At 36.3% G+C, this 20,771-nt stretch overlaps 1 protein-coding gene across 2 annotated transcripts in view; it reads right to left on the reverse strand.

Annotated features, from left to right (window-relative positions):
* ULK4 (unc-51 like kinase 4) overlaps window positions 1-20,771 on the reverse strand; it is a 210,551-nt gene that overhangs the window by 156,820 nt on the left and 32,960 nt on the right. For both annotated transcript variants that reach the window (XM_071735884.1, XM_071735883.1), the window contains exons 18-20: window positions 17,309-17,416; window positions 14,045-14,116; window positions 2,857-3,018 (exon numbers count right to left, since the gene is read on the reverse strand). In XM_071735884.1, the coding sequence (XP_071591985.1) occupies window positions 2,857-3,018; window positions 14,045-14,116; window positions 17,309-17,416 (342 nt within the window). The remainder of the gene's footprint in view (window positions 1-2,856; window positions 3,019-14,044; window positions 14,117-17,308; window positions 17,417-20,771) is intronic.

The following is a 20,771-nucleotide window of genomic DNA, read 5'->3' on the forward strand; positions in this document are numbered from 1 at the left end:
TTCTCCTTCCTCCCTCTTTTAGATCAGACACACAACCTCAGTTTCTTAGTACAGCAGTCCCAGTAGTCCCTGTTTCTCCAAGGACACAACTCAGACCTTCACCTCTAGTTTGTTTCCTAAAGGAGCAGGCAGAAGGTATGTGGGTTCACTAAGCCTATCTTTGAGGGTCAAATTTCCAGTGAACTACTGTGACATAGAGACAGACTGTGTCAAATAAACATAGAGCTAACCCAGTGGGCTAACACGGTGTATGCAGACCTGGCAATGCCAGGCAATACCTTGTCAAAAAAGGATGACCATAGTAAAGAGACCATTGGATGACACCCAGGCAAACCTGGTAGGAAAGTCATGGCTGTCTTCTAGGATTATATTGCAGTTTTGGAGACAGCAGGAAAGCTCCAGCCCACCAAGACCAAAGATAGTGGAACAGGATTCAGAAAACAATGATAAAAGGGAAGAGTAAAGCTCACACCATCATCTCTTAGCAGAAGTCTTGAAACACGAAACAATTAGATTGAGAGTAAGGCATTGGCAAAACCTCTCCTGGAATTGGCTTCTCTGTCCTTGCTCTCTGCACAGTCTTACCTAGCACCTTTTCTCCCAGCAGCTCCAATGCTAGCATCATTATCATTAGCAATCCTTTCCAACTTGAGATATTCTTAAGATTTTATGATCATCAATGCCCTATCCATTGCTCTCTGGTATAAGATGCCATACAGTGGCTGGATAACCCTCATCTTCTCAGGATGTACTCCATGACTCTCTCAGGTCTGAGAATGAATACATTAATGTATCTGCAACACCCAAGTCTGTGAAAGAAACTGTTCAGCACCAGTTATTTAAGAAAATAAAACAAAACAAAAAACAGCCCTCCAAAAGACTGTATTGAGCTTTCTCAAATGTTTCCACTTAAGTAGCTTATATTTTTTTATTCCTCCTTCAGCAGAAAATGCCATCTATCTCATAGAAGTGAAATTAAAAATTGTTTCTAAAGTTATTTTTTAAAATTTTTGGTATACTGGAAAGAAAATTTTCTTCCTGTTACTAAACTTGTTAGAATGTCACTTTGACATCTCACAGAATTATTTCTTCTCCAAGACTATCAAAATGATAAAAAGATTTAGATTGAAATAATCACAAGTAAAATTCCACAGTGCTTTACTGCTGAAATACTCTGCAGACAGCCTGTTTGCTCTAGGTAAAGGTGTGAGACATGAATTTCTTGAAATGTATTTTCACATGTGAATATAGATGTCATCTAAGAATATTCAAGATATATTCAAACAAGGCAGGAATGACTGCATGATAAAATACAGTAAGACATTGACAATTCCAATTTATGGTGTTGTGCTGAATAAAGATACCCACATATTTATAGCAATAAAGTAATGAACATATAAATTGTACAGGGTAATATAGCTAGAGGATACATTAGTATTTTACTTTAAAAATTATTATGTTACTGAAATCTCTATAAGCTTCATCTGGTGAAAACTCTGCCTGTGCTATATTTCAATAATGATTGGTTGGGGGTTTTTTTAGAGATTATATATCTAAATATATTATATATCTAAATACTGCAGCAGTATTAAGATGTAACCATGATTTATATTGGGCATTGAATAATAAATCCAACAAATAAGGCCACTCTCTTGTTACTTCAGTGTTTTGCTAGAAAGCAGCAAAAAGAATAAATATCACCTTAGCACATCCTACTTTAGAAGCTTCCTTGTCCAATTGTCTTCATATGCAGTATAAAATAATTAAACCACAGACTTTGATAAAGGACACAGTCTCCAAAACACTGGAGGGGGAAATCCAGGAACACACTCAGACCAAGCACACTTGTGTGATAAGATCTGTCTGGAAAAAGGAGATAGAATGGACTACATGGGTAGCAGTAATTTCCTTGAAGAACAGAAAAACAAGAAACAAAACTGTTGGACCAAGTATATAGACTCTTACAGTCTTCCTTACTGCTGCTTTCACTCAAAAGTCTCCAATATGTTAGTGTGAAGCATGATTAAAACCTCAGTTTATACTACAGTATAAATACGGTAACTTGCTATACCTGCCACTTCACTTAACATCCCTGGATAGCAAGAACTACACAAAGATCAGGTTGCTAAATCATAATTGCAGTAACAAGAGGCAAACAAACTGAGGAACTCAAAATCTGTGATACTTCTACTCTCCTCACTTGGAAGAGATTGCAAATGCCAGCAATGTTCAAATGAACAGAGCATTTAAAAAAGCCTCATTGACTAGTAAGTGGTGGTAGCTGTTAATGGACACAAAAAAAAAAAAAAGAAAAAAAAGAAAAAAAAAAAAAAGAAAGTAGGAATAAGGAATAAACTAGGCTACAATAAGCTCAGCAGGTTTTAGATTCCTCATAAACATTTCTACCTGTCTTGTGGACTAGATACATAAAGATTTTCTTCTCATTAGATGCTATGGAAAAAAGAGGCAATTCCAGTAGTGCTTAAGAGAGTCTAGCTACCTGTAACATAAATACTATGACAAACATCTTTCAGTGGTTAACCTTGACCTTGTACCCTTGAGAAGATCAAATGATCTTCTGGGATCTCAAAAAGGCTGAGGACAGAGAGTATAACATGATCACCAGCATAAAACATGTTCCAGAAGATGATGAATTACAAAGATTTTTCATAAGCATTGGACTGTAACACATGCACTTTTTGACTTCAGAAAATTTATAAATGCGTTTTATTGCAATCTGAAATATAAATACACATACATATAGAAAACACACTCAATACCATTTCAGTTTTGATTTAGAATGTCTTTCAAAATAAACCCCCAAATACTTCTATATCAGGAAGGGAAATTCCTTACCGAAACAGCAGTTATCTTCAAAGAATCCACAGTAGAATGTGTGAAAAGATACCACAAGACAGGTCCAATTTCTCCTGTAATAAATCCTTGTGCACAGGAAGAGGCAGTAGTGCAAACATTTTCAATTATCTTTGCTGCCAAATGGTTCACTACCTTGTCTTCCTATATAAAGAGAGAAAAGGAAAACTCATATGCAAATATTACTTATGTTTCTGATTTCTTTTTAAACTAATGCCTATGTTCACGTATATTCTCTTAGTGTGGTTTCTTAATTTTATTTGAAACAGTTAATGGGAAACCTCAACTTGTGACAAAGTTACATCTACAGATAATTCTTTCCCACACTTTCTCTTCTACTGCAAAGAGAATATACTACAATTATAATTTAATAAAAAATCTTTCCACTCCAAATTATTACCCCAAATTAAATGTAGTCGCTTAACAATGACAAGGTATTGTTATGTTAGAGGTGTTACAGAATCAGTGCTTCATCAATGAACGTTGGTGTATCAAAACTCATCACTACAACAGCCTCTAGGTAGCAAGATTAGGAGTCAGACAATTACATTCAGAAAAAGCAAAACATTACATAAAAACCTCTTTATTTGGAAAAGCAAACGACTACCCAGGATAAAGAAAAAGCCTTCTTGCAAATCATTCTAAAACTCTCTTCTCTTCCTCTTCTATAGCAGACAATCCTGACCAATGTTTAAGATAAACCATTTAATATCAGTTCCTAATTTTCTGTAAGGAATTCTGAATTCTTTATATTTACTACTAATGAAATAATTTTATCTGAAAAAGAATTTGTAGAAAAATTTGTACATATAATTTTAATATCTGCATAGCACTACTCGTACTGCAATGTCTCCAAGAAATAAAAACTACCGTGTTGGAATAATCACCAGCCATTGGCACATCATAAACATCACATGGAAGTATTTCTTTCTCAAGAAAACTGTTAAGTACTCCAATGGGATTTGAACTAATAGAGATCACTCAAAAGCAGAGTCCCTACTTTCTCCCTCTTCTCTCCCTCATCTCACTTTTTTTTTTTTTTTCCAAATTCTGCTTTTCCTTAAAGGCAGAGCTTCTCTCATAGCTGGTGATTTTGTTGGCTGTGTATTGCCTCACCTTATCTCAGTCTTTCATTTTGAATGAGTCAGGTCCTTTCAACAATGTCTTAAATGACATTCTTGAATTCATAGCCTGGCTTCACAAATAATTTATCATAATATCGAATTGATTTCTTTCCTTAAACTAATCTCCACATTATCATACTAACCTTTGGATTTTTGACATTTATCTTCACAATCAGAACCGCCAACAACTGTGAGCAATGATAATGAAACCTTTCAGAAAGCATTAAAAAAGCCTTCCAGAAGGGGAGAACTTACATTCATTAAAAATACATTCAATATCCACTCTTCCTTTTACTGACTTAAGTATTCTAAAATATAGACATTGATGAAGAAATATTTGGAAACTCTAGTATAATGCTGTTAAAAAATGGCTATATTCATGATTTTCATGCTAATTCTTCCTGTTCTTTCAAAGAACTACAGCTCTACTCAAAAGAAATACTTAATTTAACTCCCATCTAAACCAGCTACACTATTTTATAAAACTCTATTGATTTTTGTGATCTTCCTTCTGATTTACAGACATGAAACCAAGGATGATTTAGGCTTCTGTTTTTACAGATGTTAGTACTGCAATATATTCCATTATTTCAATCTACTGAAGACATAAATACACAAATATATTTACCAAAATTATGTTTCTCAAAACCTGTTATATCTAATATTAGTTTTTATTTTTTTCCTTTTAATTATATTTCTGAATTTCAGTCTAGCGTTTTTTAGGCTCAATTAAAGTAAAAATAAATGGATTTATCACACTAACTATATTAATTTAAAATCCAATCCATAACTTAGGTGTTAATAGTCAAGTTAAAGCTGTCATACATGAAGTAATGACTAGAAATACCAGCTGGGACTCCACTGATACTTTAAGCAGGCAGAAACACTTAATAAATGCATGATAAACCACTAATTAGTCATAATAAAAGAAGGGTACAGCTGATAATAGTTATTATGAATGTTAACAAATTTCATAACGTAATTACATCTTTTCTTTGTAAACTTGGGTCCTGAAGATGTGCTTAATTTCCTTTCAGTCACCACTGAAAAACTACACTTTGGAGAAGATACTCCCACTACTTTGGCTAGAAATAGGTCATGTATTTTCAGTGTTATAAAAACGCAGTGAGGCTTTCAGATTAATTCCTTTTCTGTCACCTGAGATTGGCCATCTCAGTTCCTCTGGGATCTATTCCTGAGCACACTTTAAGCAACAAGACTTGTAGCATATTCTACCTCATTAGCTCTGTGGGAAGTAAGCCTGACCTAAACTAATATTTGGCCTCTTAACTAAAAGAGTCATCTTGTCGTGTTCCCATGACATCAGCTGGTGGTGAACACAGAGAACAGCAAGCAGCAAGGAGCTGATCCCAGCAGAGGTCCCAGGGCCATGCCAGGCACACAGCCCGGTAACTCGTGCTGCCAAGAAGGGAAACTCAGCGCTGGCCCCATGACCGTCACCTGTGGGGCAAAGCCCAGGGCACAGGAGACTCTCAAGGTGGTGCTTGGGCAGCTGCTGAGGGATGCATGGACGGTGGCAGAGAGGATCTGCTGGACCCAAGGTGCTGGCTTTGACCTGCTGCACCCCCACCCTGATCTTGCTTCTTGCTGAGAGATTGCAAAACACTTTCTTGCCTTACCAATTCCTACCTGCCCAAAACTGACATTTTCTCATGGTGTTCACAATTCCAAACGCTAAAGATTTTCTTATTCTAATGAGATGTTCCTTTCTATATCATGTTTAAATACAAACAAGACAAATTTTTTTACCTTTCATTTTTATCTTTCCTCCCATCTCCCCCTTTTTTAGGACATCCCGTTTTTGAGGTTCTCATTCCAGATTAACCTGGGTCATCCTGCACTTCATACAAAATTTCCTTCTTCCCATCATGATAAATTCAGTACCTGGAAACTCTGGTCATCCCCACATAGGTACCTTGCCACTTCTGCTCCTGAATTTGTCTCCTTTGGTAAGAGCTTATTTTGAGCAGTGCCTCAGTGACCCTTTCTTTCCAGCACTACACATTTGCAGATGCTCCAGTAAGGCTTAGGGGCAACATATATAAGAAATAGAGTGCAGCAGTTAAAAACACTTGTCATCACTAGTAACATTTTTTTCTACTTTGGCACAGAAAAGTAGTGTTAATTAGATACTTATAAGATATTGTATGCTGTATGAGCTAGGATTATTTCCTTTTCCCCATGTAGAGGTGTAGTGAAATGAGGCAACCAGGTGTTGCTAATTACGAGACGGGAGGTGTGAGCTTGTGTTAAGCCCACCTGTGCCCAGTTAGGGCTGACCCCAGCTGCGCATGAGCAGGATTGGGCGACCAATAAAAGGTGAGCTTCCGAATGCATGCTCGGCTCACACTGGAACTCATAACCTCGGCATTGCTCGGCTTTGTGCTGCTTCTATCAGCACCACGCAATAACCTGATTGTGCCACTGGAGCTCACCCCCTCACCTTTTATTGGTTGCCCAATCCTGCTCATGCGCAGCTGGGGTCAGCCCTAATTGGGCACAGGTGGGCTTAACACAAGCTCACGCCTCCCACCTTGTAATTAGCAACACCTGATTGCCTCATTTCACTACACAGAGGATCAATTTTAGTTTAAAATAAAAAGCTATTTCACCCCACCTTTGAGCACCCTGACTTAGTGGGAGTTGTCACTGCCTAAGCAGGGGTGAGCTTGATGATCCCTCAGTGCCAGGGAAGGTTAGGGAGCAGTCATCTTGAATGCCATCACATGGTACATACAAGAAAACCAGGTGATCCGTTCCAGTCAGCATGGGTTTATGAAAGGCAGGTCCTGTCTGACTAACCTGATCTCCTTCTACAAGATGATTCACCTAGTGGATGAGGGAAGAGCTGTGGGAATTGTCTATCTGGACTTAAGCAAAACTTTTGACACTGTCTCTCACAGCATTCTTCTTCAGAAACTTATGGCACGAGGCTTGGCTAAATACACTCTGCACTGGATAAAAAACTGGTGGATGGCCGGGCCAAAGATGTAGTAGTGAATGGAACCAAATCTGTCTGGCACCTGGTCACGACTAGTATCCCCCAGGTTTCAGTAGTGGGGCCTGTTCTCTTTAATATCTTTATTAATGATCTGGATGAGGGGGTTGAATGCACCCTTGGTAAATTTGCAGATGACACCAAACTAGGTGGCTGTGTTTATCTGCTGGAGGGTAGGGAAGGCTTACAGTGGGACTTGGATGGGTTGGGCCCATGGCCAAGGTTAATTGCATGATGTTCAATAAGGCCAAATGCCAGGTCTTACACCTGAGTCATAACAACCCCATGGTAAGATACAAACTTGGGAAAGTGTAGTCAGAGAGCTCTAAGTTGGAAAGGGGCCTGGGGGCACTGGGACATGAGCCAGCAGTGTGCACAGGTGGTCAAGAGAGTCAATGGCATCCTGGCTTGTATTGAATAGGGAGGTGATCATCCCTCTGTACTCAGCTCTGGTGAGGCCGCATCTTGAGTACTGTGTTCAGTTCTGGGCACCTCACTATAAGAGGGACACAGAAGTGCTGAATCGTGTCCAGAGAAGGACAACAAAGCTCATGAAGGGCCTGGAGCACAAGTGCTGTGAGGAGCAGCTAAGCGAGCTGGGGGTGTTTAGTCTGGAGAAGAGGAGATCTTATCACTCTCTTCAGCTACCTCAAGGGAGGCTGGAGCGAGGAGGGAGACAGCCTCTTCTCCTCAGTGGTGTGTGACAGAACAGAGGTCCGGTTCATTTTCCAGAAATGGATGTAATGGAAATGGATGTAAGCTATGCCAGGAGAGTTTTAGGCTGGGTACTAGGAAACATTATTTCACTGAAAGGGTTGTCAAACATTGGAATAGTCTGCCAAGGGCAGTGGTGAAGTCACCATCCCTGGAGGTGGACCTGCTCCTTAGGGACATGGTTTAGAGGTAGGCTCACAGTACTGGTTAAAGGTTGGACTGGATGATCTTGAAGGTCTCTTCCAACCAAAGACATTCTGTGATTCTGTGATCTTTAAGGTCCCTTCTAACTCACATCATTTTATTATTTCATGATCTTCAAGATTTTTACGACTATGTAAAATAAAATAATAAAAATACCACCACGCCCACTAGAGAAGGTCCTGAATGCCTCATCTACACAGTTTTTAAATACCTCCGGGGATAATGACTCCACCACTTCCCTAGGTACCCCATTCCAGCACCTAACTAATCTCTCAGTAAAGAAATTCTTTCTAATATTTACTCTAAAGCTCCTCTGGTGCAACTTCAGTTCATTTCTCCTAGTCCTATCGTTATTCACTTAAGAGAAGAGGCCAACACCCAGATCCCTACAACCTCCTTTCATGTAGCTGTAGAGAGCTATAGGGTCTCTTCTCAGCCTCCTCCAAACTAAGCATTCCCAACACCTCTCCTCTAGATGCTTGTTCTCCAGACCCTTCACCAGCCTGGCTGTCCTTCTCTGAATTTGCTCCAGGGCCTAATGTCTTTCTTGGAGTGAGGGGCCCAGAACTGAACACAGTACTTGAGGTGCAGCTTCACCAATGCCAAGAACAGAGGCACAATCGCTTTCCCTGTCCTTATGGCCACACTATTTCTGAAACAAGCCAGGATAACAATGGCCATTTTGGCCACTTGGGCACACTGCTGGCTCATATTCAGCTGAGTGTCATGTCAGTCCACACCTCCAGGTCCTTTTCTGCCTGGCAGCTTTCCAGCCACTATTCCCCAAGCCTGTAGCATTGCACACCATTGTTGTGACCAAAATGGACCCAGCACTTGGCACTACTGAATCTCATATTACTGGCAGCAGCCCACTGATCCAGCCTGTCCAGGTCCCTCTGCAGAGCCTTCCTACCCTCAAGCAGGTCAACACTCCCACCCAACTTGATGTCATCTGCAAACTTGCTGAGGAAGCCATCAATCCTTTTATCTGGATCATTAATGAAAATATTGAACAAGACCAGCCCAAAACTGAGCCCTGGGGAACACCACTGGTGACTAGTCACCAAGTGGATTAAATACATTCTCATATAGCAGCTAACTAGCTATAACTATATATATATATATATATATATATATATATTTTATATATATGTATAAATATATATATATTGATTTATCCATGCATGTATCGCCTATATGTAATTTTTTTTTAGTTTCTGTGAAGTTGCTGCCAAAAATGCACATAATTATATACCTTTATATTTACAATTCCTTACAAGTAAGGAATGGATAGATTTCAAGCTCCTGTGAAAGGTTTTTCAGTGGTTCTATGCTTTCAGACAGGAAGACTTAAAAAAAAGGAGGCTTGCACGGTTTCTGACCCCACTGTCTAGTTTCAGTGAAGGATCTTGGCAAAGCAAAACAGCCCAGACCAATTCAGCCAAATAAATACTGTAAGAGGCATCAAAAAGTAGTTTGGATACGGGAAAGACTATTAATACTAAGAAGACTATCTGAAAAAAAATGTTTTAAAAAGAGGCTTTGAAGGAAGGGAGGACCAAATGTAAGGGATAGAACAGAGGAAGGTGAGAAAATTTACTGGAACATATATGTGAAGAGAGACAAATGCAGAAACTAAAGCTGAGATTTCACTTAAGATTAGTTTGAAACCTAAATTTTTAATGAAAAACAAAACAAAATATATGCAAAGTCAATGAGGACATTCAAATAAGAGACAGGATGATATATCTGGGGTGAAGGAGACAAGGGTAACTTTAGCAAAGGAGTTTTGAATAAATTAAGAAGATGGAAAATACAAGGGTAGCCCCATTAGCATGAAACACTTAATATTAAAGGATATCCTTTGTGAAACAGATATCTTTTGTCACTGCATAACACAGGAACTGTAGGGACCAAGCACTTCAGCAGGAGAAATCAAGACCCTGCCACCTTAAGCATTTAAAAGTTGAAGTAGATGATGAGTATAGATGCCTGGAACTTGAATTGTGGGTCAGTTAGAAAGAGTTGTTGGAAAATATTAGTAAATAAATACCTCAGTATTTACTACATGGATTCTCACAGTCTGCAACATTATACAAAAAACAAATGTCAAATTTGGCGTGTAATTTATTTATTTGCATGTACAAATTTCCTTATTTTGACACATCATGCCTACACTGAAAATCAACATCCTTTTCACCTTCACAGAGCTGGAGTGTGGGAAATGTGAACTTGTGAACCCCAATAGATAAAAAAAATTTCCCATCTTCTGCTGCTGTTATATTTTCAGGCATAGAAGTGTGGAAACAACACTACCTAAATTTTCTGAATATTTTTTTTCTTCACAAGCAAATAAAAGGGACACATGCACATTTTAAACTCCTTCCTGCTCTACTGTTCTGTTTCAGGGGACAATTCTGCTCTGATTATGATGAATCTTATAAAACCCCAGAGATCCAAGTACACTTCAGAGCAGTTCATAATGAAACTGAAGGACAGTCAATTTATCCTACAAAGCTTAAAGCTTTATAAACTATAGTACTGAATGACAAGAATGGGATTTATTTTCTTTAATTCTTATTAAATACATCAAATAAAGCTTCTTAACTGGCAATAAAAACTACAAGTATTAATAAGGCGTATAGTTACCATACTCTGGTAATTACAAATCTATTACAAAAAGTTAGTTTGCCATTTTTGATAAACACTGAGGCCATATGCAAATATTAATTTGAGAAAACAGACTGTGCTAAAAGTAAACAAGCATGGAACAATTAAAATAAATTTATTTAATTAAAATTATATTTAATTAAAAGTAATTCAGTTTCTTTACTAATGTAAGAATACAAAGTTTACTTACATTTAGTAAATAATAATTCAGGGAAGTTTATTGAATAAATAGCTGATAATAGGCTACAATGCAAAATAAAGAAATGCAACAACTAAGATTTTAAGATGCAGTCAAATAACCTTAAGTACAGTGAAGGCAAATTTAGACAATATTTTCAGGATTTTCATACCCAGTTCTTTACAACTGGCTAAAAATTTTTAAACAAAAAATTTACAGAGAACCTAATTTTATTTTGAGTCAGACTTTTAAAAATTCTAGATTGTTTATTTTAACTATTTCTGTTACGTCCTATTTCACAGCAGAAGGATGGGTAGGAAGTGTCATTCATACCCTCCTCTGCCACATCTGCATAACAGCCACTGAACACTGAGCAATTCACTGGCCAAACAAAGCAGCTCTGCCTGCTACCAGAGAAATGAGAAGTTGACTAATAAATGAAAAAGACAAGAAAAACTACCAAAACAAAAACCACCCCACGTAAGAGCCAGTGTATTGTGTTAGCAAAAAAGAACACTGATTTGAAACCAAGACACTTGAAAAGCAAGAGGAAGGAGTTCTATTCATATATCAGTAACAAAAATAAGACTACAGAAAAACTGAGTTCACTGTTGAATGAAATGAAGCCAAAGGAAAATGAAAGGAGGTCAGTGCCTTCTCTGACACAGTCTTTACTGCTCTTCCACACCCATGTGACAAACAGCAAAATCTGAGAGAGTGCAGTATACCAACAGGACAGGAAGATGGAGGTAGGGGACACTTAAGCAAACCAGACGTGTGTAAGTCCATTGTACCAGAGAGGATGCAAACAAATGTGCCAAGGAAGCCCGTGGGCACGACTGTGAGGGAGCACACATCTTCAAATGTTGATAGTAATTAAGACAATCCAGGAGAAAATCCAGAGTACTGGAGCACATGACATATGAGGAAAGGGCAAGAGAGCCATTTAGCCTTGAAAAAGGAACGCTCAGGGAAGATTTCATTGTTGTCTACAACTACCTGATTAAAGGATAAAGAGAAATTGCAGATAGATGTTCTCAGAGGTGCATGGCCATAGGTCAAGAGGCAATGGCCACAAGCTGTAGCATGGCAAACTCCAATCATACAGAAGGGAAATGCTTTTCCAGTATGAGGGTTGTCCAGGCATTGATCAGAAAGTTTGTGGGATCTCCATTCTTAGAGACTTCCAGGAGTCAAATAGACATCCCTGAGCAATCTGAGCTATTTAGACCTGCTCTGAGAAGGCTGGATTAGATGACCTCCACAGGTCTATTCCATCCTAAAGTATTTTACAGTTTTACAGCTTCTTTAAAAAAAACCAAACAAAAAAAACAAAAAAAACCAGAAAAAAATCTCAAAGATGTGGGTATATTTTCAGTTTGATGATAACACACAGATGTTTTCAGAAAAAATCATTAAATAATTTTTTTGTGTGTAACTTTTGCTGCTAAAGATTGCAAGATCTACTTTTTCACTAAAAATGTGACAGTCTGAACAGACTGATATGCTGTCATCTGAATGCATCTAACTATAGCAGTCCTAGATTTAAATGTTTTGACATAAATACAAAAATATTCAAAAAGGACATTATAGACTGAATAAAAACTTTCTCTCCCTCTTTTTCCATCTTTGTTCATTCCTCCTACACCCCTGAATACAAAACAACTGATACAAAAAACTTCATCTCTCATTATTCTTTCCATATAAAAACCCTCTTGCCAATGGAAGTCTAACAATAATATGATTTTAACTATTTAGTTTTAAATGCTGCAAGATCATCTTGTCAAGAATGATGGGTGGCTGGTAAAAGCTATGGAGAGGAAGAAGAGGATTGCTACAAAAATGGAGGGAAAACTGCAAAAGAAAAGAAACCATAAAATTTAATAGTAATGGGCATTAATTTTATCTCTCAATTTTCATATGCTGTTAAGTACTTTACATATTTATGGATATTTTTGATTCTTCAGATGGTGGTGCTCTGGAAATTTGAGGCTGTTACAAATGAGGCACAGCAATCTGTATTACTACATTTGCACTGTACTCACACAAATACTTCATTACAAACCTTGAGCATCTTCACAAATAGAAACCATAGAAATGTACAGCTGTGCTTGGTTAGCCTACACATAACTAAGTTCATGCTTAATTAAATTTGATTCAAACTATTGCGTGGGAAATTAATTTCTATTTTGTGCTATTTTTTGAAGATGAATATATTACGATAAACAATTAAAATCTTTTTTACATGTTTCAGAACTAAGAATTGATTTTATTCTATAGAAACAAATTAGTCTCTTATGGATGTCTCTACACTGAACATTCAGAAATAGCAAGTCTTCCATTACAAAATTTATAATTAAACAGCTTGTCACCAATGTGCCTTAGAATGACATCTTACTCTAATTAAGAGCTGGGAACAGACCACAGTACAAACAGAGTTGTGTGTTCTTGATCACCTAAAGGTTTCAAGACACCAAAATGTGCCTTGATTCCCTTCCTATTACTCACAGTCTGTAGGCATTAAAGATCTCAACAATAAATAAATAAATAAATCAATAAATCCTTTTCCTTTCCTCCCTCCAGCAACCTCACACATGTTTTCTGCCTTGAGCTTTGCCTTGGGCAAAAATAAAGTCAAGTGGTCTCATATAAACAGTAAATGCCAATCATCTACTTAATTCTTTTTCATTTTACAAATTGGAACTATGCATGGTTTTCTTCCCTTCTTCTAACACAGCTAAGTCAGTACCAAGAAAAATGAAAAACACAGCGTAGCATGAGTACAAGAATAAAACTAATTTTATTATTTGCCATCAAAAAATTGCTGACAACCCAGTACATTAAGAATGCACTTTTCTACACCTATGTATCAGCCACTTCAAAGTTGAAAATTAATCTTGCTCAAAGATTCATGAAAGACGGGCAAAAATCAGATTGCAAGAGGACAGTACAAACTCTCAGAACTTTTCTCAAAAGAAAAGTTATTATACCACAGCATTAATATATTCCATATTTAGTAAAAGTAATTTATATTTATTGTCCTATTTCAAAAAAATACATTTTTTTTTTTTGTACAGAGAGCAACACTGCATTTTTGCACTAATCTTCTGCTTACCTCATGGTCTTAATCACAAGAATTTAAATTCAAGAGCAATACTTGGATGACAAGGTACTGCAGTGCTGCAGGCTACAATCTTCACACAATACCTAAAGGGTTATTACAGTGGAGAAATTCTATTGAAGTCAATGAAAGAGTCTTACCCCTTCCCGAAGACATCTCATTAGCACAGTGTAAGTAGCTGAGGGAACAGTCCAGCATACTCCGGGGTGCTCCTTTTTTTCCTCCTAAAATCAAGCCAATGGTATAAAATATTAGATGAAAAAAATCACAGTGATCTCATATAAAAAAATGAGGATTGGATTCTTAATAAGGTTCATATTATACACATTTCAAATTAACATACACTAGAAAATACATTAAATTGCAGAGTAGTATTCCTATCTCAGATTATTTCATGTGCAGTACAGAAATTGATCTTTTATTTAAATAGTTAAATAATATCTTGTTTAAACAGTGTTATTTAAATAGTCTCCAAAATTCCTGAAACCTAGTATTTCTGGGTTTCATTACTTCCTTCTAATTCACACAGACAATAAAATATTCTTGCATTCCTCTCAATCATTTTGATTCCTTCATCCTTCATCTAATCTGAGTAACATGCTGACATTTAAGCACAGTTTGCTTTCCAAGGTTTAGTGTATAAGTTTAAGAAAAAGCAGGCCAAGCTTCAAAGCAGAATGGTAGGTCACTTTCTAAGAAGCAAAAGTAGAACTTTCTTACCCTGGAAAAAGCAGGACAACACTAGGTATTATGACAGAGTTAACATGACAGCCTGTGCTGAAATTGGCATGGGTCTGCTTCTCATTTTACTGATCTAATCAGAAATTCTGCCAAGTTTTTCTGTAACCATATATATTAAATGTACTATAAAGCAAAAGGTCTTAAGAAATAGCACAGTCCTAAAACATTAATAGTTCTTCCATTCCTCAGACTAATTAATGGCTTTCGGCAAGGTTTAGTCCCTAATTCGAAATTCTAAAAAAGGCAAAGGTGTATGAAACTTAGCACCATTCTTAATTAGGCTGCCTAAACATACCTACACTATTTGACATTTACTAAATGTAAACATATCACTAAACACTGGGGATCATCCTACTTTTTGCTCACATCCCAGGTTGATTTTGACTAAACTTTAGGTTCTGCACCCTGGTAACACAAACAGCAGGAAATGTATGGAAATATACACAGAACTTGAAAGTTTTCCCTCAAGGCAATTCACTTAAGAGTAATAGAACATCCCCTCTGGGGTCTGCTCATGCTACTTGTGCATTGCTCTTGGCTTCTGTTCAGAAGAAAAATGCAGAGATGGACTGACAGATCTTACTCATATGCGAGTACACACATAATATCAGAGTTTGGGATTGCAGAGGACTTTTATAACTGTGGACTTCTCCCCAGCATTTTCTAAGCTGCAGTAGTGCAACCTATGATCCTGTACTTAACCTACTGAATCATGCTGCACCTAGATAGCAGAACTTGATTTTAAGTCTTTCATAATTTATGATCTATCAAATGTTCGTATGAAATAATCTCTAGCATTATTTAATATATTATTTAATATAATCTTGTGGCTGGACCTAGAAACACTTAGCAAAACCCCACTGGGGAAAAAATAAACAAAATCAGCCATGACCACAAAAAATTACAGCTGAAATGATAAATATTTAGCAGCTTGATAAAACAATCAAGCAGACTAAACAGCAAAATTGAAGAAAACATGGAAAAAAAGGAAAATACATTTTGTGTACAGTCCTTAATGAATCAGATGCAGTCACAACTTCTTTCTTGAATTAGGCAAGGCACAAAGCTTTGCTGTTTAAATATACAAATAGAGAATAAACATTCATTTCATCTTATTTTACTACCATTGATTTGGTGTGACATCTTCCCAGGGTCATTCAACACTACTGTTCTTCAATTTCATGAGCTATAAGATACCTACAAAACTACAGTATTCTGAGGTTAAGTGGGTGCAGTATAGAGAAGGTTTATAAATGGCTTTTCTTAAAAAACTTTTTATTTTAAATAAAAAATATTAATTTCTCTAAGCATAAAAATAGCATCGATATTTTTTAATTTTACCAAGACACTGTTCATGTATGTAAAGTAGTTCCAAATATTTCTTAGCTATAAAATTCAAAGTAGTGCAACCCATTACTATAGATCTTCCTGAAACATGATAAAACTGTCATTAAATAAAAGTTATCATGCTTAAAACACTGTGAAGTTCAAAGATAAAAATACACACAAAAATTTGTCAATTCAAATTTTCACAAGGAAAAAAACTCTGCTAGGGTCAGTGTATGCAAATAATTTTCCTGTTATAGAACAATGTAAAGAGATTTGTTTCAATCACTAAAGTTAACTTCATAATAAAAGCAAATGCAAAATATACTTGCCACATAAGTTTTATGTTTATTTGTTTTTATTGCTGGCTTGAAATTACATACTTTGCAATCTGCTTGATGATGCTAAGTAGAAATTTTTGTCCCCCAAGGAAACCAGGGAAGTATTTAAAACATACAAAATTAAGCTGTGGATGTATTTTCCATAGCATAATTTCTCAGTGTTATAGCAAGTTCTGTGACTGTGTGTTTGGTAGATATTCTGGCAATTGTCTAACCAGAAAACTATTCTACACAAACCAAGGCAACTCTTTCATCTTGTGGAACATGCAAAGGAGCCAGGGGATGAGGACAATAAATGAGGGGAATTCAGGACAAAGCCATAACTACAGTAAGCCAAAATAGAGATCCATTTGACATTTTCATTCCTTTATCAAGTGACCTCACACACTAATATTAAATAACAGGATAGCATTCAGAGAAATTAGATACTGCAGTTAATACCAAGAAGTCACCATTCCTGGAGGTATTTAAAAACCATGTAGATGAGACACTTCAGGACATGCTCTAGTGGTGGTTTGCAGGGTTTCGGTCGGTTGGTTGTTTTTGCTTGTTTGCACATTTATTTATTTTTTGGGGGGGAGGGGGAGGAGTGTGGGGGCAGTTTGACAGTTGGATGCAGTGATCTCAGAAGTCTTTTCCAGCCACTAATATTCTGTGTGATTCTATTCTATCAGTCTCTATTTAAGATAGGTTCTAACAATGATATCTGCCATTTGGAGATACGTGAGTCAGCAGTCAGTATGGTGATGGATGAAATTGTTTTATTTATGAAGTCAAAATATAATACTTGAAGAATGCAATTTAATTTATCTCAGTTGAAATACATGACTGGACTTATATGTTTCTTAAAGTAGAAAAAGTATCCCAGAACATAAAAGGACAAAAATCTGCCAAGCCCACAAATAAAAAGTAATTTTCTTTTTCTGTCTACTTTTCAGTGGCAGAATTTTTTTCATATTTGTTAAATTTATATGGATCACATAGAGACAGTCTTACCTTGTTGGCTATGAGGTAAAGAAGCTCCCCAAGTGATGGTAAAAGGCATTGCTTCAATTTGCTGTTTCTGAAGTTCTCTCTGATGAGTTCAGTTAAAAGTGCAATAGCCTAATATAAAAAATACATCATAGAACAACATCCATAATCCTTTCTCAAGCAAAATGTACTGTTAAAGGTAACAACCTTTATCTGAAATGCCATCTTACTGATACACTCTTCACTTACACTAAAGGCCGTTTACACAGGATTTAGCATAGAAAGAGAAGAAAAAAACAATAGTTTCAAAATAAATTTGTGCGATTTGGTGAAAATGTAATAAGGAAATAGCTTAGGTAATGAACAGTCACCATCCTTTCTTCCCTTGCACTGAGGATAAAATAGAGGTAAATTTGCCAGGAAAAAAAATAAGTCTACTTGCTGTTCCCATGTTTCCATCAGATGTAAAAGTTATCATCATCATCATGTTACAAAAGGAACAAGCAACAAAAATACACAATACTTTTTCATAGATATAAAATTAGAAGATAGGAACTCTTACAGTTTTGTCTCCTGATCTCCGAGTTTAAGGGTAACTCACTGTGTGAGAACTAGACACACTATTTAAGTTCTCTGTTTGTAAAGCATATATATTTAGATAGATAGATAGATAGTATTTATATGGAAGGCTTGGAGAGAAATTGAAAATTATGTTTCATCTTGTGCAGGTGACCTTGTAAGAAATCACTTTCCCATATACATCTGGAACAGATTTCAACCTAACTTTTCAAGAAACTAAAAATGATTTAGCTACCACATTAAATTGAGAAGTATGCTATCTGCTGGCTAGAGTGTGCTCCCTCAAATCCAAATGGGTTCCAGTATGTACCAAGTAAATAGCAATAGAGGAGACAGTTGTTCCTTTAATTCATGAAAGATGGATCCAGATACACATGTACACCTTGCTACAAAATACTAATGACTTCCAAGAATAGGAAATGAAGACAGAAAATACAGATTTAGTACACTTCCTATGTCCCTTAAGTAGTCCTTTTGGCTATTGGGAAGGATTTAGTTCTGCTACATTTAAAGTACTTATGAGATACAGAAAAAAGCTCTGTAAACAGATACTGTTGGTGAAGTCAGTGATTTCTAATAGTTTGCATGGTAGTCTAAGTGAGATTTGAAATTATTTTTATGTACTTTGTACTTTTAATGTAATGTTGCACATACTTTTCCATTTTAAACCTTGGAAAACAGTCAACCTGTTAGTTATTATTTTAAATGTGAAGTGCAAAGTAGCTTGCATTACTTTTTTATTAAACAGAGAAAGCATTACTGTCACGTATGTTAACCTATGGAAACAGGAAAAAAATAGCAGTTCAGGCAAATAACAGTATTTATTGCATATGTCACTATTGCAAAGCAAACAAAGCAATAGAAACCATCATGTGATAACCTCCAACAAGTAGAGCATTAATTTTATTTTCTTCTGCTTATGAACTCTCCCCTTTCTGTTTAAACAGCAAAACCCCAATAAGCTTTATTAACACATTAATTTAACACATTTCATGTGTTTCTTTCACACCTTACTAGAGAACAATGGACTTTTTTAAAATGGACTTGTTTCAAAACATTTTAAAGTAGGGCTAACTCTGTGACAGTCCTATCCCAAAGTCATTGAGTCCAGGTCTTAGATATTGATGATGCTACAAATACCAGATCAGAAGCACTGATCAGAATAGGACATCAGAAGCATTGTTTACAAAACAATGATCATATAACTAACCAAATAATAATGAAAAAAAGTACTGGATCTCTGTAATGGACTTTTATTTATTCTCTTTTATAGTTTATCTTGTTAGAAAACCATGGCCCAAAGCTACTTCAGTACTTACCCCCAGAGGGGAGAGAGCACATCTACAGTGCTTCCTCTGAAAGAGATTTGATCTAATGTGACTTTGAAGAGATGTGTAGTAACTGAAGGATGTTACACAAGTTTTCCAGAATTACAAAGACACACATTCTTTGCTTTGGGTAGCACAGGGGAAAAAAATTAAAAACCTAAGCAAGCAAAAAACAGCAACACCAAACAAACCACCAATACCAAACAAACCACAAGGACAACACTTTGGTTTTCTAACAGATCATGAGAAGCATTGGCCAGAGGCAGAGGTTATCCGAAAACAGTCCAGGCTCTCTGCTTTCAAGACATGAGCTCTCTTCCCACTACTTCAGAAGGCCCAGCAAAACATAGTCCTATCTAATCAATTGAGCAAGAAGCAGCTAAAAACAAAGCATTATTCTGAGGTTTTTTTCAGAATGCTAAGGAAAATCATAGTTTTGAACATACATCCCATTCTGTATAAAGCAATGCATAAAGTTTCAAAACATAAGCTGGCTGCTGACTGCTGCAAACCAGAGAGCAAATTTGTCATTACAAAAATAATTATTAAATCATTGATGGAAGACATGTATATTGCCTATCTGCTAATAAAAAACAAACCAAAACAAACAAAAAGCAAACCAAATAAATATATTAAAAGTTTTTATCCACAAACAAAAATACACACCAAAACAGTATAACTTAGAGTATTTCAGTATTTTAGCTAAGAGGTATTCCAGGCAGAAGACAAAAATCTGTTATTTTCTGGGAGAGGGCTAGTAGAAATTCATATAATTCGTATAATAAATTCATTATTATCCCTGACTTCCCAGTTCAGAGTATCAGAGTATCCTGATATATTAAACTGTCTCAATACTTATCAGTATCTTGTAAGTCACTTCAGATTTATTGCAAGACAGGATCTTCTAGAGATCTTTATTTTCTTCTTTTCTTCCTCAGATCACTGAAGAGTTTTTATCCTCAACTTTCCTTGATTTTCCTTCACCTTGTAACCTTAACAGTTTCATAACATAACTCCAATCTTCGTACAAAGAAAATCAGAAAAACTGGAAATGTATTCTTCAAATCAAAGCAAAAAGATCCCCTAAACAAACATTGACCTTGTCCCCCTTTTTTATGTAATGCTATGCTCATTACCTGTTTTCTTTGACTGCTTTAAGCATATTTCTTAAATGTTACTGAGGAACCTTAAATGGTCTACTATTTCATAGAGTTTTCACTTTCATATTTAAGTGAAGAAATAAATGTATCAGGTTTTAAAGCTCCTAATATGTCAGACTCAGTGAAATAGTCAAGTTGGCTCAAGTGCAGTTCTGCACTAAATGATGAATACATAATGACAGCATTTTCTCCTTTATTAGGTTTGCTTTCTATACCTACACAGAATTGCTCTTCCAACGAAATACATATTTTGAGAACTACTTTCCCTGTGCAATCAATACCACCAAAAGTACCTCAGTACTGTGGCATTAAAAGACATTATCCACATTCAGATAACACCTCTCCACTTTCCCTCTTTAGACTGAGAGTGAACACATCATGAAATAGTGATTTTGACTACACAAAATTGACAAGTCATGT

Source organism: Heliangelus exortis, chromosome 2 (genome assembly GCF_036169615.1).
Source record: "Heliangelus exortis chromosome 2, bHelExo1.hap1, whole genome shotgun sequence".
Lineage (NCBI taxonomy): Eukaryota > Metazoa > Chordata > Aves > Apodiformes > Trochilidae > Heliangelus > Heliangelus exortis.